General features: G+C 52.1%; 1 protein-coding gene across 1 annotated transcript in view; it reads right to left on the bottom strand.

Annotated features, from left to right (window-relative positions):
* The window catches only part of Plxdc1 (plexin domain containing 1), a 54,513-nt gene that overhangs the window by 13,742 nt on the left and 18,035 nt on the right, over window positions 1-22,736 (bottom strand). Inside the window, exons 3-8 of the mRNA XM_050156977.1 lie at window positions 14,372-14,515; window positions 14,039-14,108; window positions 13,346-13,468; window positions 12,779-12,897; window positions 11,163-11,262; window positions 2,006-2,101 (exon numbers count right to left, since the gene is read on the bottom strand). Of these exons, the coding sequence (XP_050012934.1) occupies window positions 2,006-2,101; window positions 11,163-11,262; window positions 12,779-12,897; window positions 13,346-13,468; window positions 14,039-14,108; window positions 14,372-14,515 (652 nt within the window). The remainder of the gene's footprint in view (window positions 1-2,005; window positions 2,102-11,162; window positions 11,263-12,778; window positions 12,898-13,345; window positions 13,469-14,038; window positions 14,109-14,371; window positions 14,516-22,736) is intronic.

Genomic DNA, 22,736 nt, shown 5'->3' on the forward strand with positions numbered 1-22,736 from the left:
GTCAGTATGACATCACTGCTTCTCCTGAATTCCGTCCTTCCTGAACTGCAGTGCTGCTGACTTGGGTGGGCATGGAAGGTCATTATTGTCTCTCTTGCTTTTGTTGTTATGTTTTGAGACAGTGGCGCTGTCCTGGAGTTTGCTATGCAGACCAGCCTGCCCTTAAACTCACAGAAATCCTCCTGCCTCTGCTTCCTGGATGTGCTCAGATTATTGGAGAGCCATTCCTCTTTCCCTTTCTTTCTTCTCTCCAGCCCTCCTGGTTATTGGTCCCTGGGATGGCTGGTCTTCATTATCTACTTGACTGGATTGTGGGTCCCCTAGAAGAAACACTTCTGAGGATATCTGTGAGGACCCCACCCAGAGAGGCACAACCAAGGACAAAGATCCACCCTGAATGTGGGTAGAACAGTTGGTGAGTTGAAGCCCAGCAGGTTGGGGACCCAGGAACCCCGACTGCTGACCCTATGTGAGCTGCTCTTACCATACCAGTCTCCACTATGATGGAGGGTACCCTACACTCCCTTTCTTTCTAAATAATTTATTTTTTTTTATTTTTAGGTGCATTGGTATTTTGCCTGCATGTTTGTTTTCTGTAACTGGGGTTGCAGACAGTTATGAGCCACCATGTGGGATGTGGGTGCCGGGAACTGAACCAGGGTCCTCTAGAAGAGGAGTCAGTGTTCTTAACCACTGAGCAATCTCTCCAGTCCCTTCCCTTCCTTTCTTAAGTTGCTTTGGCCTGGTATTTTGTCACATCAGCAAGAACAATAACCAATACAGGACACTCATATGTCCTGGGAGTCAGGAATATATGGAAACCGTGGGCAGGAGTTTTCCTTACCCCATTTCACAGGGGAACTGAGACTTGGCATCTTGCAGTTAAGAATGGCAGGTCTGGGTTTGAACCAGGGCCTGGCTGAGCCTGGAGTCAGAATGTTCAGTCCGGTTCCCAGCCTCCCTCCAGTCTCAAGAGATGCATTCCCAGGCTGGCTCTGTACGGCTGGGACAGCTGAGGACTTGAGGTTTGATTCCCCCCAAAGACAGAGTCTCCCTATACAGCCCAAGAGATCCCTGACCTCAATGCCCTCCTGCCTTAGCATCTCAAAGAGAATTACAGGCCTACATCACCATGATCCCAAGGTCTACTCTTACAGTGGTCTTTGGGAAACCCCTGTTTCCCAGGCCTTTGGGGTTCTAGCCTCAGTGGAGGGTGACTGTGACCTGGGCTATGTCCTCATCCTCTGACCGCCCTGGGAGAAGACACCTGCCTGAGATCGGGCTGAGATGGGGCCCAGGACTCATGATAACACTTTCCTTTTCCTTCTCTGCTACCTGTTCCCAGAACTTCCAGGGAAGAGAAAAGTGCTTGGGGTGGGGCAGAGGAGGTTGTAGGAGACACAAGAAACGTCACAGAAGGGCTGGCGAACAGCTCCAGCCTCAGTTGTCAGCAGGAAGACTCGTGGGACAAGAGAAGGAAAAAATCCCCTAGAAAAATAGGATTCTGGACCTGGGGCAGTAGCACACGCCTGTAGTCCCAGTTCTTGGGAGGCAGAGGCAGGAGGATCACCACAAAGGCGCAACCAGCCTTGGCCACATAGCAAGCTCCATCTTAACTGAGGCTGCCCAGTGAGGTAGCCTCCAGGGACATCTCCTCTAGGGGGAAGAAGGGGAGTAAAGACTAGATCTATTTCTGGAGCCCTGTCCAAGCAGGCTCGGCTCTCTGGGCCTTCAGGTATGTATCCCTAGCAATAGATAGCATTGATTAGACATAAACCTCACCCCAGGCCTGGGTGAGCTGGTCTATGTCAAGGTTGCCACTTCTGTACTCAACTTGGCCTGCGTGGCTCCAACCCTGATTACAGCTTTGCAGGACGGTAAAATTAGGTCCAGAGAAGTTAGGTGACTGTGTCCCCAGGGATCAGAGATAGAATCTGAGATCAGAAGCCGGCATTTTTTAGTCTAAAGCATGTTCCAAAACAGCAGGCTGCCCGCCCCTCCTCACTTGGCAATGGGGTGAACTCCACGGCCGACATGTTGGTTATCCTGCTGGAGTCCAGTTCAACGCGGTGGTACTCGAAAATGGTCCGTCTCCGAGACTCTAGAAAAATAGAGTTTGTCGTTCATATCAGGAACGTGTCATAGTCAGAGGTCCCCCAAGCCTGTGCCCAGCACCCCAACTGAGGTTATTATGCAGCCAGTGAGGAGGAAGTGAACCCGGCAGCCTGGGATGATGGTGCCGAAGCTGCAGGGAGACTGAGTGTGAGGGGCTGACCATAGGAGGAGAGCCTTCTGTGGAAGGCAGGCTGAACCTGGAGGGAGTCAGGACCTAGGACATCCTCCTCGTGCTTGGGTGACGTTCACAGCCGCTGCTTATAAGCCCACAGGTTGGTCTAGCCTCTCTTGGTGTCCAGCGCACTCCTGCAGACCTGGCTGACTCCTGCAAACCCAGCTGAAGGACTGCTTCCTCAGGGCAGAGCACCTAGGCGGCTCTGCTCCACTCAGGCCCAGTGCCTCCCCCACACTGCCTTACTAACTTCTAACTGGACGAGTGACGTTCTAACTGTGAATTTGACCCCAGGGAATGCTTGACAAAGGTTCACAGACAGACAGGCTGCCCAGTCTGTCCATGCCCCAGCTCTCCCCTCCTGGTAGAGGCTTAAACAAGGTTCAGGACCATGGAGAAAGAGAAGCCTTTGCCAGGAGGTGGGCTGTATAGGGAAGATTGGCCACCTTGCCCAGGTGACCTTGGATGAGAGACTTAGGCTCAGTGAGCCACACCGAGAAATTGGTAGAGTTAAACTCTACCAATGGGGATGTTTTGAGGCGTTGGGGTTTTATTTGTTTTAGTTGTATTGCGTTTTTTCTTGAGACAGAGTCTCACTAGGTAGCTTTGGCTGGTGGACTGAAACTCACAGTCTGTTGACCAGACCGATCTTGAACTCACAAAGATCCCTCTGCCTCTGTATCCAGAGAGCTGGGATTAAAGGTGTGCACCCCCACTAGCCCTGACTTGTTTTGAGGCTTACAGAAGACAAAAACTTGTGAGCTTCTCTTTCCTCTTAGTCCTGACTCATCTGTTTTGTTTTCAGCTGAGATTCTGAGGCCCGTTCAGCCTCCTCAGACCCTTCAAACCCCCGCTCTAACCAATGTTTATAAACGAACATGGAGAGGAAGGTGCCCCACTTGTTCCCTTCTCCCCTCCCTCCCCTCTGGTCCCCCGCCCTCCGCCCCCACTCCCCGTTCCCCCATGGCATATTTCACGTCAGAGAACCTCTGCCAACTTCGGCAGTGTCCTCCCACTTTTGGCAGTCTCTGTCCGGACCCTTGACTAGCAATCTGAACGTCCTTCCTGCCTTTGCCCTCCAAGCCTCTGCCATCCCCACCGCCGCCTGGCACCCTGCTGGCCCCACCAGAAAGCAAGGCAACAGGAAACACTGCTGTCCATATTCAGTGGCAGGCGGTCTTGGGGTCCAGGCAAACACTCTCTCAGGGCAATTCAGAGAACGCTGATCCCTGATCTCCCTCCCCACCCCACTTACCCCAAGCTCACACATCCTACTGGCTCTCTGGGGCTGCTGGGGGACCTTGACCTTCCTTTCCCGCCAGGGAAGATGACCACCCCAGGCCTGGGGCACTTTCCTTCCTTGGGGACTCTGCTTTGGAGGCAGATGGGTTTTTTTTTTGGCAGATGGTTTATAATGAGATCCAGGCTCCTGCTTCTTCCTCCCTTCCCTCCATCCCAGGCTCATCCTCAGGCAAACAGTGGGCGGGAGGAAGGGTCCAGACCTCCAAGGGATTACTGCCCTGTCGGCTCTGACAGAGGTAACGTCAGACGCCTCAGGCTGAGCTGGAAGGGAGCCAAGACGTACTGTCCCACCTTTCATTTCACAAGTGGGGAAACTGAGGTGCAGACACGTTAATCCACGGACAGATAAATTTGTTATAACCACTTTTCCAGCCAAGCCTACCCACAGCCTCAAATAGAAAACACCTTCTATTTGAAAGGGAAAATTGCGCAAGAGCCCAGCACCACCGTGAATGCCTTCAGGTACTCATCCGGTATGTAGGTGTGGGCACCTGCTAAGTCCTGAGCGCCCAGCAATGTGACAGCCACCCTGGGGCCAGTCTAGCCAGCTCATGTCAGAGCTCCCGAATCTGGACCGTCTTATTTGCCGTGGCGCCCTTCTGGAGTTGGTGGGCCGCTGCCACTGCTCACTGCATGTTAGAGGAAGACGTGAGAACAAGGAGATGCTGTGTGTACTATCTAGCTGTATCACGTATGTGTCTTCTACATGCTATCATCTATGTGTAGCATCTGTTCAAAGACAGGTAGCTTTGTTTTTTTTGTTTTTTTTTTTTTTTAATCCGAGGGGCAGACTTAAAACACAGGATTCAGCTAGGCATCCTGGTACGTGCCTGCAATCCCAGCACCCAGGGAGCTACGCCAGGAAGATTGCTGCGAGTGGGCGGAACCTAGACCTGCATAGTGAGTACCAGCAAGGGCCACCTTGTCTCAAAAACACACAATCAGCCCCAGGTCCCAGACCTTGGGAAGCTCCAGAAGGTCCCGGAGTTGTGTGTGAGGTGTATGTGCAGGGGAGTGTTCAGCAGGAGAGAGTACGTGAGTTCTGGCTGATCCCTGAGGTGTAAAACGCTCTGGCACCCACTTTCACCATCCTTACCGGTGTTTCCAAAAGAGACAGAAGGGAACATTTGTGTAACTGTCTTTGAAAGTAAACAACTATACCAGCATCTAAAACGTGGATGATTGTGTGTTTGTTTTCCAGTGTCTGAGAGTCTCCACCGCTGTGATGAAACACCATGACCAAAAGCATCCTGGGGAGGACGGGGGCTGCTTCATCTCACAGCTTTGTGCCACCCTCCTGTCACTGAGGGAAGGCAGGGAAGGAACTCAAGGCAGGAGCCTGGACGCAGGAGCTGATGCAGGAGCCATGGAGGAGAGCTGCTTACTGGCTTGCTCCCCATGGCTTACTCAACCTGCTTTCTTAGAGAACCCAGGACCACCTGCCCAGGGGTGGCCCCAGCCACATCAATCAACAATCAAGAGAATGCAGCCAGGCACAGTGGTGCATGGCTTTGGGAAACAGAGGCAGGCAGATCTCTGCGAGTTTGAGGCCAGCCTGCTCTACACAGTGAGTTCCAGGGCAGCCAGGGCGATGCAGAGAGACCTTGTCTCTAAAAACAAAAACAAACAAAAACAACAAAACCAAACTCTGGGAATGAGGTCTTGCACGTGGGAATAAACCTGTCACTCCTATCAACCCACAGCACTTCCACTTATCACACACACACACACACACACACACAGTCACCTTCAGCTGGGCAGTGGTGGTGCCTGCCTTAAACCCAGCACTCAGTAGGCAGAGGCAGGCGGATCTCTGAGTTCAAGGTCAGCCTGGTCTACAGATCTAGTTCCAGGATAGCTAGGGCTGTTACACAGAGAAATCCTGTCTCAAAACAAAACAAAAACTAAACAACAAAACTCAAATAGCCACCTTCATAGACAAATATGTTTGCATATAATAAATACATGCACACAGATTTAATATTGTTTTTTAGTGCAGTGGGCTGAACCTAGGATCTATTCCTACTAGGCAAGCACTCTGCCACTGGGCCACATCCCCACACCCACACAGACTTATGGTTTTTGGGACAGAGCCTCACACTATACCAGGCTGCCCTTGAACTCAGGATCCTGAGTGGTGAGATTATAAGCCTGTGACACCATGCTCAACTTTCCCCATATGGATCTTTTTGACAAAAGACCCCTAGTCATGGGGAAAGAGATGATATGGGTAGTGGGGAGAAGAAGGCAGTTTCCTGTCATTCATGTGTCTGGATGGACACTGAGGCCCAGAAGGTGGCCTGAAGGGCCTGGGAACATCTAAACAGAGGATGGAAAATTCTAGTGAGCTTTTGATAGCTCCGTCCCTGTCCACTCTTCCCAGGAGCCATCTCTCCTCGTTCAGCCACCCCTTTGAGGCATGAGGCCTCAAATCTAATGTCAACCTTCCTTCCCTCTTATGGCTCCACCTGCAGGGTTCAGCCGACTGGATCCTCCCTCAGGCAGAGTCACCGATGTCATCTTACCTGTCACACTGGTCCATCGATATCTAGATTCCTGTCTTACCTGCCCCTGCCCCTAGACTTCAAGATCCCTGAGCACAGCATCAGCCTGGCATTGTCTTTGCCAGTTCCCTGTCAGAGGCCACCTACCTAACATGGGTGAGGAAATGACTGTGAATGAACAGATTATAGATGGCCCTGCCTATTCTAACATCAGCCACAGCCCCTAAGAAGCCCCTTCCTGTCCGCTCACCACAGATCAGGACGGAAAACCTCAGAAGGAGAATCATCAGACGGCCTCAGAAAGTCAGACATCCCAAAGAAGGCACAGAGCTGAATTTGAGGGACTCCCTACCTACAAAGGTGGAGGCCAGAGCTCAGACACGGTCAGAAGGAAGGTGACATGGGACCCAGGCAGAGATAGAGACAGGTACTTGTCAAGGAAGCCGAGTCCAAGGACTGAGACGTACAATCCGTGACCAGGGAAGCCAGAATGCCGCACGGCGCCCACTAGATGACGGAGCAAAGGTGGGGCTGAGCCCTGGACCCGGAAGCGCCCAGGGGATGCTGGATGTCCTAGGGGAGAAAGCACAGCCACACCGGTGCAGCAGGGCAGGGGAATGGTAGTGTGGAGGGGTGTGTGGGGTGCCGTTCAGAAATCTGTCCTGAATGGAAAAGACCGTCCAGTTCAACTGCCACCTTGTACCCGTCTGAGTGTGTGACTTCGGTACATTTTCATTTTTATAAACAGGATCCTGAATTTCCATACTGGAGTCATTTACCTTTGGGTTATTACACCAACATGTGGGGTTCAGCCAGTGACAATGACATCCATCTGCCTGGCCAGCTTTCTGGAAGCAGGACAGGGGCAGGTCCTCAAGCCACACTTCCTGCAGTTTGAGATATTCTGTTTTGTCTGCTTCAGCTTTCCAAGACACAGAAACCCTGAGGTCCACAGAAAGCCTGCTGCCCCATCCAGACGTGGCAATGGCTCAGAGCAGAGGGTCACCTGTCCCGGTGTGTTCCCACGCCTGCCATCAGCAGGCCAGCGTTGCTCTGGTGACAGTCAAGAGCAGTGGTGCACACCGGTAATTCTAGGACTGGGGAGGTGGAGGCAGGAGGGCCCAGAGCTCAGGGTCACCTTCCACTATATAAAATTCAAGTTGAGCCTGGTCTATATTCATTCCTGTCTCAGAAGGAGAAAAAGGAAGCTGAAGGGAAGGAGAGAAGAGAGGGAGAGAGAAAAGGAAAAAGGGAGAAGGATGAGGAAGAGAGCCACCACTAGTAGACAATGAAAGGTCCAGCCTTCATTGTCACCCCAGATGTTGTGCAGTGGTGGGTCTCTCCATCCATCCGTCTGTCCATCCGTCCGTCTATCCATCCATCCATCCATCCATCCATCCATCCATCCATCCATCCATCCTTTACTCATTTGGTTATTTAGTCAATAATCAGGATTAGAACCCGGGCAGAAAACCCTGAGAAACTTTCAGCTCAGGGCAGGAAGCAGAACAGGTCTTCATCACTGCAAAGAAAGGGCAGAAAATGAAAACACAAGACTCCAAGGGCCAAGTACTGGGAACACAGAATAAAAGTGGAAGAGAGGACTAAAGGCCCTAAAAGGGGAAAACTCTCCAAGGAAGAACACTATGAAATTCTTTAAGTTCCAGACAGGCCTGGGACTCACAATACAGCTGAGGATGACCCTAAACTGGTCATCCCCCTGCCTGAGTGCTGGGACTACAGGAGCACAGCATCATGAGAGGCTCTTGTTTGGTCGGAAGCATCACCTGGCACCCCTTTCTACAAAGAGTCTGGATTGTTTAGTTGGGGGGCTTCATCCCAGGCCCCTGACTTCCATCACGAAATGTTGGGTGGAAAGTTCCATTTCAATGCCCCCTCCTCTGGGAGTTGCCTCAAGCCCGCCAAATGGTGACCCCTCCCGAGGGGGGGTCAAGACCACTCCCACAGGCTATTTAAACTGCCCCCTAGAGAAAGGACGTGTGGTCTCCATGGTCTTTCGGTTCTCTGTTCCCCTCTCCGTGTTTTCCCGGGGCCACCCAGGAGCTCTAGCAGCCATTAAACATGGGCATCTTTTAATTTGGTCTGATTTGGTCTCATTGGGATTATTTGCGTTGGCGGAGAGGTTTGTCGCTCAAGGAAAAAATACTTAACAGTTCTGTCTATGAAGGATCCTTTATCAGAGAGCAAGAAGTCAAAACGGGCCAGATTTGGTGGCTAACCCTCCTCCCACATCCTCTTTGGCTGGTTCCTCTCTCTTCTACAGCCAGCTCCGGGGCCTCCACCTCCTTCACGGTGGCCTGGCACAGAGATGTGGCACGTGTTCCCGACACACATCTGGCCTCAAGTCGGCTTTTCTGGGAAAGGAGGACCAGTGTTCTAGGGCCGTCTGAGGCCAGTCAGGTGCCATCCAGAGTTCATATTACAGTCTGGAGCCCTGGATCATCTGGCCGTCAGTGACTTCACACTGATTCACAATCTGTCAGCTTTGACAGTTACATGAAATATTCTTTTTCCAAGATAGGGTTTCTCTGTGTAGCCCTGACTGTCCTGCAAGAACTCACCCTGTAGATCAGGCTAGTCTTGAAATCAGAAATCGGCCTGCCAAGTGCTGGGATTGAAGGTGTGTGCCACCACCACCCGGCCACTTGTCTTGTGAAGTGAAGAGGTTCAAGGTCAGCCTGGTCCACAGAGTGAGTTTCAGGATAGACAGAGAAACCTTGTCTCCAAAAACAAAAACAAATGAAAAAACAACAACGAAAACCAAGTGAAGGGAATCATGTTTTGGCACTATCTCCAGCCAGATGAAGAACATTGAGGCCACCGAGGAGGATTTGAGCGCTTCTGCAAGCAGATGCTGCTGACATACATGGCTTTTCTCTGCATCACACAGCTCTAGGGACTCTGATCACAGTGAAAGCGGCAGTTTACATAGGGGGTAATGGTAAGAAATCAGCAAAGCTCCCCTGGTCCCTCCTAAGACCTCCCCCAGCCTACTCAGTAGGGCTACATGGCAATCCCCCCAGACAGAAGGACTCAGTGGCTGGCTCACCTTTTGCTGCTGCTGTTTGTTTTGCTTTATTATATTCCATTCTGTGGGTGGGGTGGGGTGGGGAGGTGCACGGGTTTGTGTGTATGTATGAGTGTGGGGTGGGGAGGTGCACTGGTTTGTGTGTATGTATGAGTGTGGGGTGAATGGGGAGGTGCACAGGTTTGTGTGTATGTATGAGGGTGGGGGTGGGTGGGGAGGTGCACAGGTTTGTGTGTATGTATGAGTAGGCCAGAGGCCGATGTCAGCATCTTCCTTTATTGCTCTCTACCTCATTTTTTGAGACATATTTTCTCACTGAACATGGAGCTCAGGGCAAGACTAGCTGTTCATCAAGTTCTATAACTTGTAAGTGCTATAACTACAGGCATGCGCCTCCATGGGGGAGGGGTGGGAGACTTACATGGATGTTGGGCATCTAAACTCAGGTTCTTAGTAAGTACTTACCTACTGCGTCTTCGCCCTAGACTATTTGTTTTTTTGTTTGCATGTTTGTTTTGTTTCCTGAGACAGCATCTTCTGCAACCCAGCCTGGCTTTGAACTCCTTGACTTCCTGCCTGTCACCAGGGTGCTGATATTGCAGACGCTGTCACTACACCCAGAGGGCGGGAGAGCTCCACTATCAGGAAAACAGAGTTCCATTCTGTCATCCCAGGCAGAAAAGAGCTGACCCTGGGCGCAGCACAGAAGAGGCTCCTATTCTGGGCTTGCACAGTGGGATGTCCAGGGAAACAGCATTCTGCAGAGCACAGTGCTCTCCCCGAAGTGGTTCAGCCACGGTCATCCAGGGTTCACTGCTACTCAGCTTAATCCAAGTGAATTCCCTGCTTGCCGAACGGAACAGACATAAAGGATCCTGACATTGTAGCCTCTGAAGAGCCATCTCCTGAAAGCAGGGGCTGTGACATTATTTTTTTGTGGTCCAAAAGAGTTAGCCCAAGGCCTTGCCCATGTTATGTGGCCCATTGTAAAACTCAGTGAAGAGCCAGGTGGTGGCAGCGAACACCCATAATCCTAACACTTGAGAGGCAGTGGCAGGCGGATCTCTGTGAGGTCGAAGCCAGCCTGGTCTACAGTGCGAGTTTCAGAGCTGTTACACAGAGAAATCCTGTCTCAAAACACCAAACCAAACCAAACCTCAGTGAAGACATGCAGGATACTGCCTCCGCAGAAAGAATGCACCGATGTGCCTCTCACTGTTACCTTGACAGTGGACGGAACCCGGGGCTTTGCACAGTTATGCAAGGGCTCTACCACTGAGCCACGTGCCAGGTCCACGTGTTCAGCAAGGGCTTTACCACTGAGCCACGTGCCAGGTCCACCTACAACTGTTCTAAGAACAGACACACCACAGAGACTTGCACTCATTGGCCACCAGCCCTGAATCTAGTATTTAGAATTAGAATTGGACTTAAATGACAATGGGACCTGTTTAGAGCCACACAGCGTGAAGCAAGGGGAGCCACAAACTTCACCTTTAGAAAAATCAAAGAGAGCTCCCTACACATCCAGCCAAGATAAGAAACAGTTTTCCATGAAAAAGATCCTAAGATATTATAACATGATAAATGGGCGGGGCTTGGGGAAGTGGGTGCTTTTGAGCAGCCATGGACACTGGGAGCTCTCAGGATTCCTAGAATGCTGAGGGCTTGGGGATTTGTCTCCATCATCAACTTAATTAGATTTAGGATCACCTGGGAGACACATCTTTTCCAGAGAAGTCCAGCCCAGGAAGGGAAAATGGCCTGGGATACGGGGTGGTGTCAGACATGGGCTAGGGACCAGGACTGAACACCACCAGCCTTCGCCTCTCTCTACTTCCTGACTATGGACTCCACACACCCAGTACCTCACACTCCTACTGCCTCCTCACTGGCCTCACCGCATGGACTGTGTATGTCAGCCAGAACAAACCCACATTCCTTACACTGTCTTCGCTGGGTATTTTGCCAAAGGAAAGAGAAAAATAGTCAACATAGAGGTAATGGTATGGGAACTCACCTGGTACATCCGGGGATGAATTGAGAATCATGAAGGCGTCTGACAGGCCTGCCTTTACAGGGTGCTGGGCAGAGCTGATCTCCAGGACAGCCATAGGGATCTGCAGCAGGGAGAAGAGGCACCTGCCACCCCCCTGGAACCATCCGTGGCCTTGAAGTCCCCACTCAGAGCTCCACACCCAGATGTCCGCTCAGTGCTTGAGGACGAGAACACCTGGAACCAGATTCTAGGACTCTCACACTGCTTCCCACACGGACCCTCCCGCTCCACACAGGCCGGAAGTCGCCTCAGCCTCCCTCCTTCTTTCCTCTCTGTTCTGGTGGAAGCTTCACCCCAGCCCCGGGCATCTATATACCCAAAGAGTCTGGAATATTCTGGTGGAAGTCCCACCCCAAGCCTCCTCCCCCATCTCTCACCAAACCCTGCCAATCTCAGAAAATCTGCCAAATGATGACTCCTCTTCTGGAGATGCTCAAGACCACTCCCACAAGGTATTTAAACTGCACCCCAGAAAACAGACAGGTGGTTTTCCAGTCTCTCTTTCTTGTCTCCTCTGCGGGGCTGGAAAATCATCCCAGAGTGCTGTATCTGTTAAACCTGGCCCTTTCCTAGTTCAGTTTGATTTGGCCTGGTCTGGATCACCGCATGGGTAGAGAGGCTTATGGGGCACAGAAACCTCTCACTCTCTTCCCCCCTCTTCTCATTCACCTCCAGACACTGTGAGATTAGCCCAGGGCTCTTATATCTGTCTGGGGCTCCCCCGTCCCTTCCCTAAGAGTGCCACTTTCCTACGCCACCTCCCAGCATTCCCTTGTTCTCCAAGAGTCTGTTCTCCACTCTGGAGCCAGAGTGTCCTTTCCCAAAGGTGCATCTGGTTGTTCCCCTCTCCCGTCCTGTCCCCCTCCTCTCCACTTCTTCTAGTACTTTGTGTAGTAGACCCTGCTCTGTCCTGCCACAGGACCTCTGTGCGGGCCATTCTCTCTCCTGGATGCCCTTGTGGAGTTGAAAGAAAGTGGCCCCCAAAGGGAGTGGCACTATTAGGAGGTGTGGTCTTGTTGAAGGAAGCGTGTCACTGTGGAGGAGGGCTTTGAGGTCTCATATATGCTCAAGTCTTGCCCAGTGAGATAGACCACTTCCTGTTGTCTGTTTGAGTCAAGGTGTAAGAACTCTCAGCTACCTCTCCTGCGCCATGTTTGCCTGCATGCCGCCATGCTTCCCACCGTGACAATACAGGACTGTAAGTGAGCCATCCCAACGAAATGTTTCCTTTACAAGAGTTGCTGTGGCCACGGTGTCTCTTCACAGCAACAGAACTCTTAGACAGCATTTTCTTTTTCTTCCTTCACTCCTGTTCATCCTGGGGTTCTCAACTCTTTTCCTCGGGGAGGCTTCTCCCGGCCTCTGACAATGTGAAGATCCCCACAGCAAGCTTTTAGCCTTTATGCAGGGGCACTAATCAATATGGCATTTCCAGTCTGTAATCATCTCTCTCGATGAGATTTGTAGCTGCCTAAGCCCCAAGTCCACAGACAAGCCCAGAGCTGTCTTGGCACCAAGCCCTATGCCTACCACACTGCATATCAGCTATAGATTTGCTAGATAAGGGAGAGGCTCACCTCTTTGTAGCCAAAGACAATGCGGCCATCCTGGTGAAGGGCTGCCTGGAATGTGAAGCTGCCCCTGTCCTCCCGGCCCTGGAGGTAAACATGGTCCCACTGAACCACAAAGACCGTCCCTGGGGAGGAGAACAGAGACCTGGCTAGCGCAAGGGGACCCAGCAGACATGGTAGTCAGAGATGGGGACCATTTGTGAGTTTGAGAAGCAGGAACTGGGCAACCACAGCACCAGCCTGGCTTCCAAGCTACAGAGGTCCCTAACTTGCTCATCCCTTACCGTGTGTGTACCCCTTCTTTTTTGACTATCCTGACCTCTGGAGACAAAAGGAAAAGTGGAAATGTCTGTCTCCTCGGTGGGTGGGGCTGATGAGAGAAGGAGGGGAGGTTCTGGGAAAGCGTTCAACCATGTTGGGCGGGCGACAGTGCTTCCGCCCCTTCCACCCTTACAGGCGAGAGGACAGCATAGGGCAGAATGGAAAGGCAGCTGTCTGCCTAGGGCTCCCCGGAAGAGGCTAGGCCAGGACACCCCGGGATTAGGTGAAATATACCCTAAGATCAGACCTCACCATTGTCAAAGTAGGCGACTGTGGAGTTGTCAGAGTAGCCAGGGTTGAAGTTGGCCATCAGGGGTGCCACGTACTGGGTGGCTGTGAGCATCCGGTGGAGCACGTCACCCGTGAAGATGAAGCCTAAGGGAGAGAGGTTTAAGGGTGCCACCAGAAATGGCTCAAGGGCGGCCTTTAGGGCTTTTTGTTTTTGTCTTTGTCTCCCACTGGCCAGAGCTTGAAGTGAGCTTTTCGGCCTCATCCCCTTCCCCACCCGGCAGGCTGTGGACTTGGTGAGATAAAAAAAAAATGGCTCAGACTAAAGAATGCTTGTCCCTTCTCTCTGGGTAGGAGAAGGAAGGGGAACTGACTCCCATCCTCCCCAGTTTCGGGGAAGTGGGAAACAGAATGAACGTGACAGGAATCTAAGAAACTCCTCATATCAACAGGGACCCTGGTCGGGCTCAGACTCAGAAGTGGAGACCCCAGAGCTATGCATACTGACCGTGTTGGTCCAGCGGGATGGATGCATGCATGCACACATACACGCAGGCAAGCACACAGGCACACACAGGCCACCTGATTTGAGCGGGATACTCCCTGACTGTCTCCCCAGCCCACCTATCCTCCTGTCTCCTGTGAGTCCCTCAACAGCCTCTCTGAGTCAGGATGAGACCTCCAAGTCCTCCCCCATCCTCACTGGTTTTTCCTTACCTCCAGTTGCTATGGTGATCTGCCGCAGAGGATGCCCGTAGAAAGGGAAATCAAAGGACAAGACCACTCTCTGCAGGGACAGGAGAGAATCCCCATGGGTGGCGTTGCCAGCGGAACACTGGTCACCCTCCATGCTCCAGACTTGTCTGAACAATGTGGACACCAGCATATCCAGGGTCAAACCCCCCTAGACTACAGTTGGGCACCCGCACTGAGTGTTCTCTGACTGTACCTACAGACCTCAGGCCATAACCATGTCCACTTCCGGGCAGCCACTGCTGGCCTAGCCCCAGTCTGCCAGCCCAGGCTGTCCTGGTAGGCCTAGGCACTCACCGAAGCCTGCCGGTGAGAGCTTGAGAGGATCCTGTGGACCTTCACGTGGCTCCGGTTGGCCGTGGCCATGTCCACCCACAGATCCCGACTGCGATGCTCACCAGGGCCATAGACACGGGACACATAGTAGTTGTGGTTGTCCTCCTGCAGGGGATAGAGACAGAGCCCAGAGGAAGTGTAATAAGCCATGTGAACTGGTCCCTACCCTCTGCCCCTCCCTACCCAGAGTTCCCCGGATCCTCTGGCCCAGAGCACGGGAGCTCAGGAACACCCCTGGAAAGCACGGTCCTCAGTCATTCCTCAACAGATCTGGCCTTAGCCAAATCCACACTTGCTCCATTTGGGTTCAGCTCTGTCCTGCCCAGACAAGCCAGAGGCTTCTCCTGTAACCCTGAGTGTGTCAGATTGTGACCAAGGCCAAGTTCAGCATTGGAGACATGATGGGGAACCACAGATAAAGCCTTTGCCTAAAAGAAGCGTGCCCAGACCACAAGGGACACATAATCTCTGACCTGCCCCAGGAAAAAAGTGAAAAACAACTACAAAGAGGTCTTAGATGTCCGAGGGAGAAGGTGACCGCTGGTCTCAGGGAGTTGCTGGTCAGACGGAGGAGACAGGACACAGATGATGGAACACTCAGCCGCGGGCATGAACAGAGCCGAGAGCCGCAATGCTCTCGCTGCGGTCACCAGATGGAGGGAAAGAAGAAAGAAGCCAGGAGTTCCTCAAGGGGTAATTTAGTATCTCCCTGTGTGGCTGATGTGGATACCACAGCAGGCTGGGTTCGTTCCACAGTCTCCCTCGGAGGAGCATCTGGGGCCAGGGCTGATAGCAGGCCAGGGAAGTGGCTGGCAGAAAGAACGGGGAAGCTAGCGAGCTGGGCTGCATCTCAGCACTTCTGGAGCTGGCCCAAGAACACCTCACAGCAGGCTGAGCGGCAACAGCAGCTAGGTCAGAGGCTCCCAAGGCCACCTCGGGTACAGTGATGCCCTGCATCACGGGTCATTAATCAGGCTGCAGACACAGCAGAGCGAACATGTTCTTCCTGTCGAGCTGCCAGCTGCCCAGCCAGCCCTTGGCCTGAGCTCAGTGGGAGCAGGAGCTGGGGCCCCGGCCACTGAGCGCCTACAGGGCAGCAGACTCATGCTGACAAGCAACACCTTCTTAACACATTTTGGAGGCTTGGGCTGGGGTGGGCTTGGAGAGAAGGAACATGGGAGGTTCTGCAAGGACCACCTGCTATGGCAAGCCTGCAGCTTGTCTCTCTGCATCTCCGTTTCAAACAAAATAACAGTTTATTTAATAAAGGTCAGCTTTAAGCTGGCGTGATGGCTCACTCTTACTAAGAGTGCTTGCTGCTCCTGCAGAGGGTCAGAGTTCAGTTCCCAGCACCCACATGGCAGGGCTCACAGCCGCCTATCACTCCGGCTCCAGGGAATCTGGTCTCTGTGAAAAAAATGAAATCAAGTTTAGATGCTATTAAGTCTGACATTTTGTTATTTTTAACACCGTGCCTCATGTAGCTCAGGTTGGCCTAGAATTTGCTTTGTAGCCAAGGATGGCCTTGAACTCCCGATATTCACCCCGCTTCCACCTCACAAGCGCTTGAGATTGCAGGCATGAGCCGCTGTGCTGGCTTAATGACTGTTTCAGCTTCAACTCGCGCTCCTAATATGTGAGAACAAGGGAGTCACCTCTGCAGCTGTGGACCAAGGTTTCTCCCTCACTGTTCATCAGTGCTCAAGAAGTGGGCAGGACTCAGATGTGCTGGAGCATACGCGGAGTACCAGGAACCTGGGAGGCTGAGGCAGGAAGGTAACACGTTCAAGGCCAGCCAGAGGTTCACAGAGTCAGGGTCAGCTCAGGTAACTTATTGAGACTCTGCCTTAAAATAAAAAATAAACACAAACAAAACCAAGTTTGGGACATAGCTCAGTGGTAGAGCATGTGCAAGGCTCAGGGTTTGGTCTCCAGGAGGGCGACAGAAGAAATACCAGCAAGCCGTGTTTGGGGTACAGTGGCCCTCCAATGTCTGAGAGACTAGTGAGGAGTCGGGGGCCACGGTGAGTTGAGAGTTTGGAAATAAACCTGCCTCCCTGAAGGTTAAAGTCCTGGGGACAGTGAAGGGAAGGAATGACAAGCAAGCTCTGATGTCCCATCCTTGGGCACAGTGGCGGAAGGTGGCCCAGCCTGCCTAAAGGTGTATTTAAGCCCATTCCCTAGTACCTAGAGGGTGCCCTCCCTGGAAAGCAGTCTCTGCAGATAAGTAGAGTCAAGGGGACACCAGGTCACCCTGGATTAGGGAAGCCCTGATCCAAGGGCTGCTGTCTTTGTCATTGGAGAGAGAGGGCCAGGAAGAGAAAACGAGGAGGCACAGGAAGTCATGTGACCATAGAGAGCCTGGACAGATGTTCCTAGGCCAGGAGTCACCAAGAGCTAAGAGGCTGCAAGGACGGGCCCTTCCCAGGGCCTCCTGAGAGAGAGTAGCTTCAGTCTCTAGGCGTGAGTGAGAATAAATTATATATATATACATATATATATATGTATATATATATAATAAATAAATTCAGGTGCCCACAGCCACATGCTGCTCTGGGTCAGTGGGGACAACCTCACCTCCCAAGGGCCCTCCTTCTTCATGGTAGATTAAGTTCCCATTTTCATAATACCTCCCCATGGGGACTGAAATTCAACCCTACTGCCTTTTAGGGACACAGGTAAATTATAACCTCAACCACAGTGACTTCTCGGGCTTCAATTTTCTCCAAGAGCCAGCCACTCCCAGAGAGCGGGGAGAATCTCGGTGAGGATTGTGGGTAGTCCAGACCAGGCTCTGCTCAGGCCCCGGCAACACCAGCACAACGGCTTGCCAGAGATTACTACACTGGGTGGCACCACACAAAGTCACCCTCAGGCCCCACACAGCCCCTCACTTGCCCCTTCTCCCGGCACAAATGACTCTTCAAAGTCAGGAGCTACACCTATCCAGCGTCCTGGCCGAGGAATACTAGGTGGTAAGAGGGACCAGATGGAGCTTAGAGGAAGGGGACACTCGGGCATAGCAAAGGACCACGTCAGGGTGAAGCTGGGGAATGGGAGGCAGAAAGAGAGGCAGGCAGTATTTGTGGTTGGAGATGGGAGGCGGAAGACAGGCAGGCAATATTCGTGGTGCGGGCACAGAAACCAGCTGGTATTTCACAGGCAGCACTGCCAGCCATCCCAGAGGCCCACATTCTTTCTTCCTTTGTTTTGTTTTTCGAGACAGGGTTTCTCTGTGTAGTCCAAGCTGTCCTGGAATTCACTCTGCAGACCAGGTTGGCCTCGAACTCAGAGATCCACCTGCCTCTGCCTCCTGAGGACTGCGCCACCACACCTGGCCCTCCATTTTCTAAGCAGGGAAATTAAGGCCTCGGATCACTGTCTATGATTTGACCCCATGTAGGTATGTGATCTGTGCTCTGTCTACTGTCCCTTGGGTCTTTTGACAGCTGTCCCACTAGAAGGTGACCTGGGATACTTCCGCAATCTCTCACACCACCGGGTGCTGTGGTACACCCTGGGAACCCCAGATCTTCAGGAGGCTAGGGTGGGAGGACCATGTGATTCAAGGCAGCCTTGGCCAACACAGTGAAACCATCTCAAAAAGCTACACCAAATGCCTCTCATGTTGGGGACAGATAGAGTTCAGGGACAGAGTCCCTTGCACCACCAGTACCTTTAAGATGGCACAGTTGAGCCATCTTAAAGCCCATGGTCCCGAGTCATGCTGTAGAAGCACAGTGTGGCTCCAGCAGGTAAGGTCACCTCCCTTCACTGCTGATGGTAGGTGACACGGAAGCCATCAGTGGCTCTGGAAGTCTGAGCCCATGGAGAACGTTCCCTGCTAGGACACCCCAGCCACAGACTGCCACCTTGGTTCCTTAAGCTCTTATCTGAGAAAGTGATGCTTTGGGGGAACGAGGAAGAGCTAGTCAGCCAGTGACTGAGAGTCTAGCAGGGGGCAGGGTCTGGGGAGGACAGACACATCAAGCTCATGGTCCTCGCCACCATGATAACCCCAGTGCTGAAGAGGGCTGCATGTCTCCTTGCTCAAGCTCAGAAAGACGACTTGGCCCCAAGGTCCCTCAGGAAGCTTGGAATACAGAACTCGGCTTCAGTCTGCCTGGACCATCTGAGGGGCTAGGGCCTGAGGAAGCAGGGAGGAAGTAAGGAAAGCAGATCAGGGTGTCTTCACGGCACAACTGATTGGGAATTGCCTCGAGGTAAAGATCTTGGGTCTTTCTTCTCTGTTGTCTGTTGTCCTCCTCATAGGTTCTAAGGCTGGGTACCTTGTAAACACAGTATGGCTCACTCGCGTCCTGGCTTGTGGATTACAAGATGCTCTCCTCGACGGTTGAGGGGCCATACATACCTCAGATGGATGGGCCTGGGCAGCCTGAGCCCGCCTTTCTTTCTTTCTTTCTTTCTTTCTTTCTTTCTTTCTTTCTTTCTTTCTTTTCTTTTTTCTTTCTTTCTTTTTTTTTTTTTTTTGGTTTTTCAAGCCCCCTTTTCCTTGTTCATTTTCTTGAAGCAAGTCTTGCTGTGTATGTGTGGACCACACCCAGCTGCAGGTGTGTTTTAGAGTTCTCAGACCCCATTGTTCAAGAACATCTGCCTCATCTCAGGTCACATCTGCCATGTTCTGCAACCTGGTGCTTCCTCAGTCAGACCAATGTGTATGTGCGTGCACACACACATACACATCGTGTGCACACACACACACATACACATCATGCATCTGTTGCTTTTGCAGCCTCAGCCAATCTCATCCTTCCAGAGGGAGAGTAAAACTGAATGGGTGAGAAACTAGTGGCTGAAGAGCTGAGCTAAGACTGCCATCTTGCCTTGTCCACAGGAGCCACTGGTCCCCAGACAGGAGAAGGAACAGCCCCCTGCTTCCCGCTCCAACTCATGAAGCATGGAAGTGAGACCAGAACTGAGGCTGCCTGGGAAGACAGGCTCAACAGCTCGGATTCCCACAGTTGTCTAGGATCCGCGGGGTCTAGACCTTCCTTGTGACCCTGCTAAGATGGCTGCTGGAAACAGAAGGGACCTTACACGGAACAGTCTTCCCTGGGCAACTGTTCCCTGGCCACCATGCTTGTTTGCTTCTTATACAAAGTCAGCCATGGCTGGTTTCTTGACTGAACATGAGCGAAGGGTCCCATAGCTTGGAATGACCCTCGAGGACACTTCCCAGTTGCCGCTACCTACCCCAGCGGTCCTGATGAGGATGTCCACTGTGGCAGAGGGGGATAACGGTCTTGCAGTCACCACTGTCCCATCTTACTCCAACAGCCGCTGCTCCACTTTAGCTAAGTGCAGCCATCCAGCCTGACCGGATCTCTACCAGTCCTCCCACCCACAGGGCTGTATGACCAATGGGAGAGCAGCAGAACTCTGTGCCCTCACCGGGTCCAAACAGGATGCAGATGTGATGACTAGAATGGAAACTGCCATCTTAGATTACAAAAATGGGAGGCATGGTTGCAGATTGCAGAGCAGCCGGTCAGAGGGAAACTTCCCATGTCATGTCATGGAGACTCTTTAACAGCCCTTGTTCATACTATTCCCTGCAAGGGAAGAGAGTTACTGTGTGTCTGAAGGCCCAGTCACTGGGGCATTTACTACAAGGGCTGAATGTGTGTGCATTCTACTTACTATCAAAGCAGGGCATGGCAATACATGTTTGGGATTCCAGTGCTTGGGAGGAAAAGGCAGGAGGATCAGGAGCTCAAGGCTAGCCTTGGCTACACTGCAAGTTTGAGGCCAGCCTCGCTTGTGTGAGACTCTATCTCAAATAAATAAATAAAAACAGAAAGAAAAGGGGCCGAGGTGGGAAAGCAAGCCCTAGTCAGTCTCCCTGTAATAATTTACAGTTAATACATTGTACAATGTATCAATATTGTATGTGTGTCTTATGTAGAAAAAACAGGCCATCACTGTATACAACCTGCTGTTTGCTACCCCAGAGGGTGGTCCCCAGGTGCTGGGACTGGGGCAGTGCTGGTTTGACACCTCAAAGAGGGTCAGGAAGTCTAGTGAAGGAGGTAGCATCCATGACACGTCACAAAGCCCTGGCCAATAATCTTCCTGTTTCACAGGCAGTGTGGTGAGCTCCGACGTTTTCTTTCTTCCGTGGCAGCTCAGCACCTACATCACATCCCAGCGAAGCCACTCCCTACATTCTGGTGCTTTCTCCAGCACCCTTCATCCCACAGCAACCCATGGGAGCATCTCCGGGAACTCTTAGGGTTCCGTGAGGGCGTCATTTGAAAAAACCACTGCTCCACGATCAAGTGTGTGGGCTTTGGTGTCAGCCTGGATCCAAGTTCGAAACGCAGACATGACGATGGCTGGTGAAGAAACATCACTCTTCTTCCTAGTTGCAGTCCCTTCTCCAACGCCGCAGTCTTGAAAGCATTCCACGGCACAGGACAAACAGAGAGCTCTTGGCTCAGTGCCCACAGCAGGTGTCCCATAAGCGCGACTTCTTAGATGATTTTGCTGGGCTTTTCCATGAAGTGTCGTGACAGCACAGACCGCCTCCTCAAACACCCCCCCCCACACACACACATACACGCATTGCAGCCCAGAATCTGCATAGCAAGGGCTCCTCTCCCTTAGTGCTCATGATGCCCCGAGACCCTGCAGGCTCTTCACTCTGACAGTGGCACCGGATTGACTTTGGCTGAGCTTAAGGATGTTTCTGGAAAGGAACTCCAGCTAAGCTGTCACAAGCATCCTGTCACCTGCCAGCCAACTGGCTGACAGGGATGCTGGGCAAGCGACCAAGGGCACCCGCAGGGCTGGCAGGAGAGCTTGGCTGGCCAGGCTTGTTAGCACAGCACTTAGGCAGCTGGGGCCAACCGGGGAAGTGATGCTGAGAGGCAGGCTCTCAATCACCCCAGTCCACGAGGGTTTACAAACCCACTGGGAATGTGTTCCAGATCCCAGCTACTCAAAATGTTCCTGGGACAGAGACAGCAGAGTCACTTGGGAGCCCATTGGAAATGCAGCGTTCTGCGCCAGGTGTAGTAGTGCACCCCTTGAATCCCAAAGCGCAGGGGGTGGAGCCAGGGAGATCTCTGTGAATTCAGGGAAGCCTGGGCTATATATGAAGTCCCATTCCAGCCAGGGTGACATAGTGAGACCCTGTCTCAAAATGAAAGAAAAGAAAAAATGCCAGATGTGGGGTCTCATTGTGTAATTTTAGTACTTGGGAAACTGAGGCAGGGGGATTGCTACCAGTTGAGGGGCAGCCTAAGCTACAGGATGAGTTACAGGACAGCCAGAGGCAAAAAGGGAAACCTGTAAATAAACAGGAAAAGGCAGGCAGGCGGGCCAGCAGGAAGAGGGTTGGAGGGGAGGCAGGAGAGTGCAGTGGGCTTGGTCAGCCCAAACCTGCAGAGTCAGAGCCAGTATCTCCAGAAGATTCCCCGGGGCTGCTTACACAGAGAAAAATATAAAAAATTAAAACTGCAGATTTAAAAAAAAAATAAAGGTCTTATCCAGACATCATTCATCCTTAAGGAGATGGTGGCTAAGAGCTAGATTGTGAAGCAGACCTGGCATTCTTGTCTGGGTTCTGCCACTCGCTGGAAGTGTGACCCTGGGCAGAAGACTTCAGTTGTCCATTCTGGATCAAGAGAAAACAGAACATCTGAATCACCTGTTTTGAGCTGGAAAGACAGCCCAGTGGGTGAAGGCACTTGCCACTGAGCCTGAGATGGATGTTCTATCTCTGGAACCCACACAGTGGAAGGAGAAAACCCATTCCCAAAATGCATGTTTGTGACCTTCACACATTTGTGACGGCACACAAAACTACACAAATGTTAAAAAGAAAGAGATGCTCTGGCCGGGCAGTGGTGGTGCACGCCTTTAATTCCAGCACTCAGGAGGCAGAGGCAGGTGGATCTCTGTGAGTTCAAGGCCAGCCTGGTCTACAGAGCTAGTTCCAGGACAGCCAGGACTACACTGAAAAACTCTGTCTTGAAAAACAAACAAACAAGACAACAAATCCCACTTATCTCGTTGTGTCTGTGCCTTGGTGAGTGTGAGGCAGTCAGGAACAGCTTACAGGAAGGAGTCAGGTCTCTTTTTCCTATGTGGGTCCTGGGGATTGAACTCGGGTCATCGGGTCGGGCAGAGGGCACCTGCGGTAGCTGGGGTTTCTATTGTAAAACACTACAGCCAAAAGCAACTGAGGGTGGAGAGGGTTTACTTCATCTTCCTCGCAGGTAACAGGCCAGCACGAGGGAGTCAGGGCAGGAACCTGGAGGCAGAGACCCTGAGGAATGCTCCTACTGGCTTGCTCCCCGAG

This window comes from Alexandromys fortis, unplaced genomic scaffold (genome assembly GCF_014885135.2).
Source record: "Alexandromys fortis isolate MF-2015 unplaced genomic scaffold, M_Fortis_MF-2015_v1.1 scaffold_31, whole genome shotgun sequence".
NCBI lineage: Eukaryota > Metazoa > Chordata > Mammalia > Rodentia > Cricetidae > Alexandromys > Alexandromys fortis.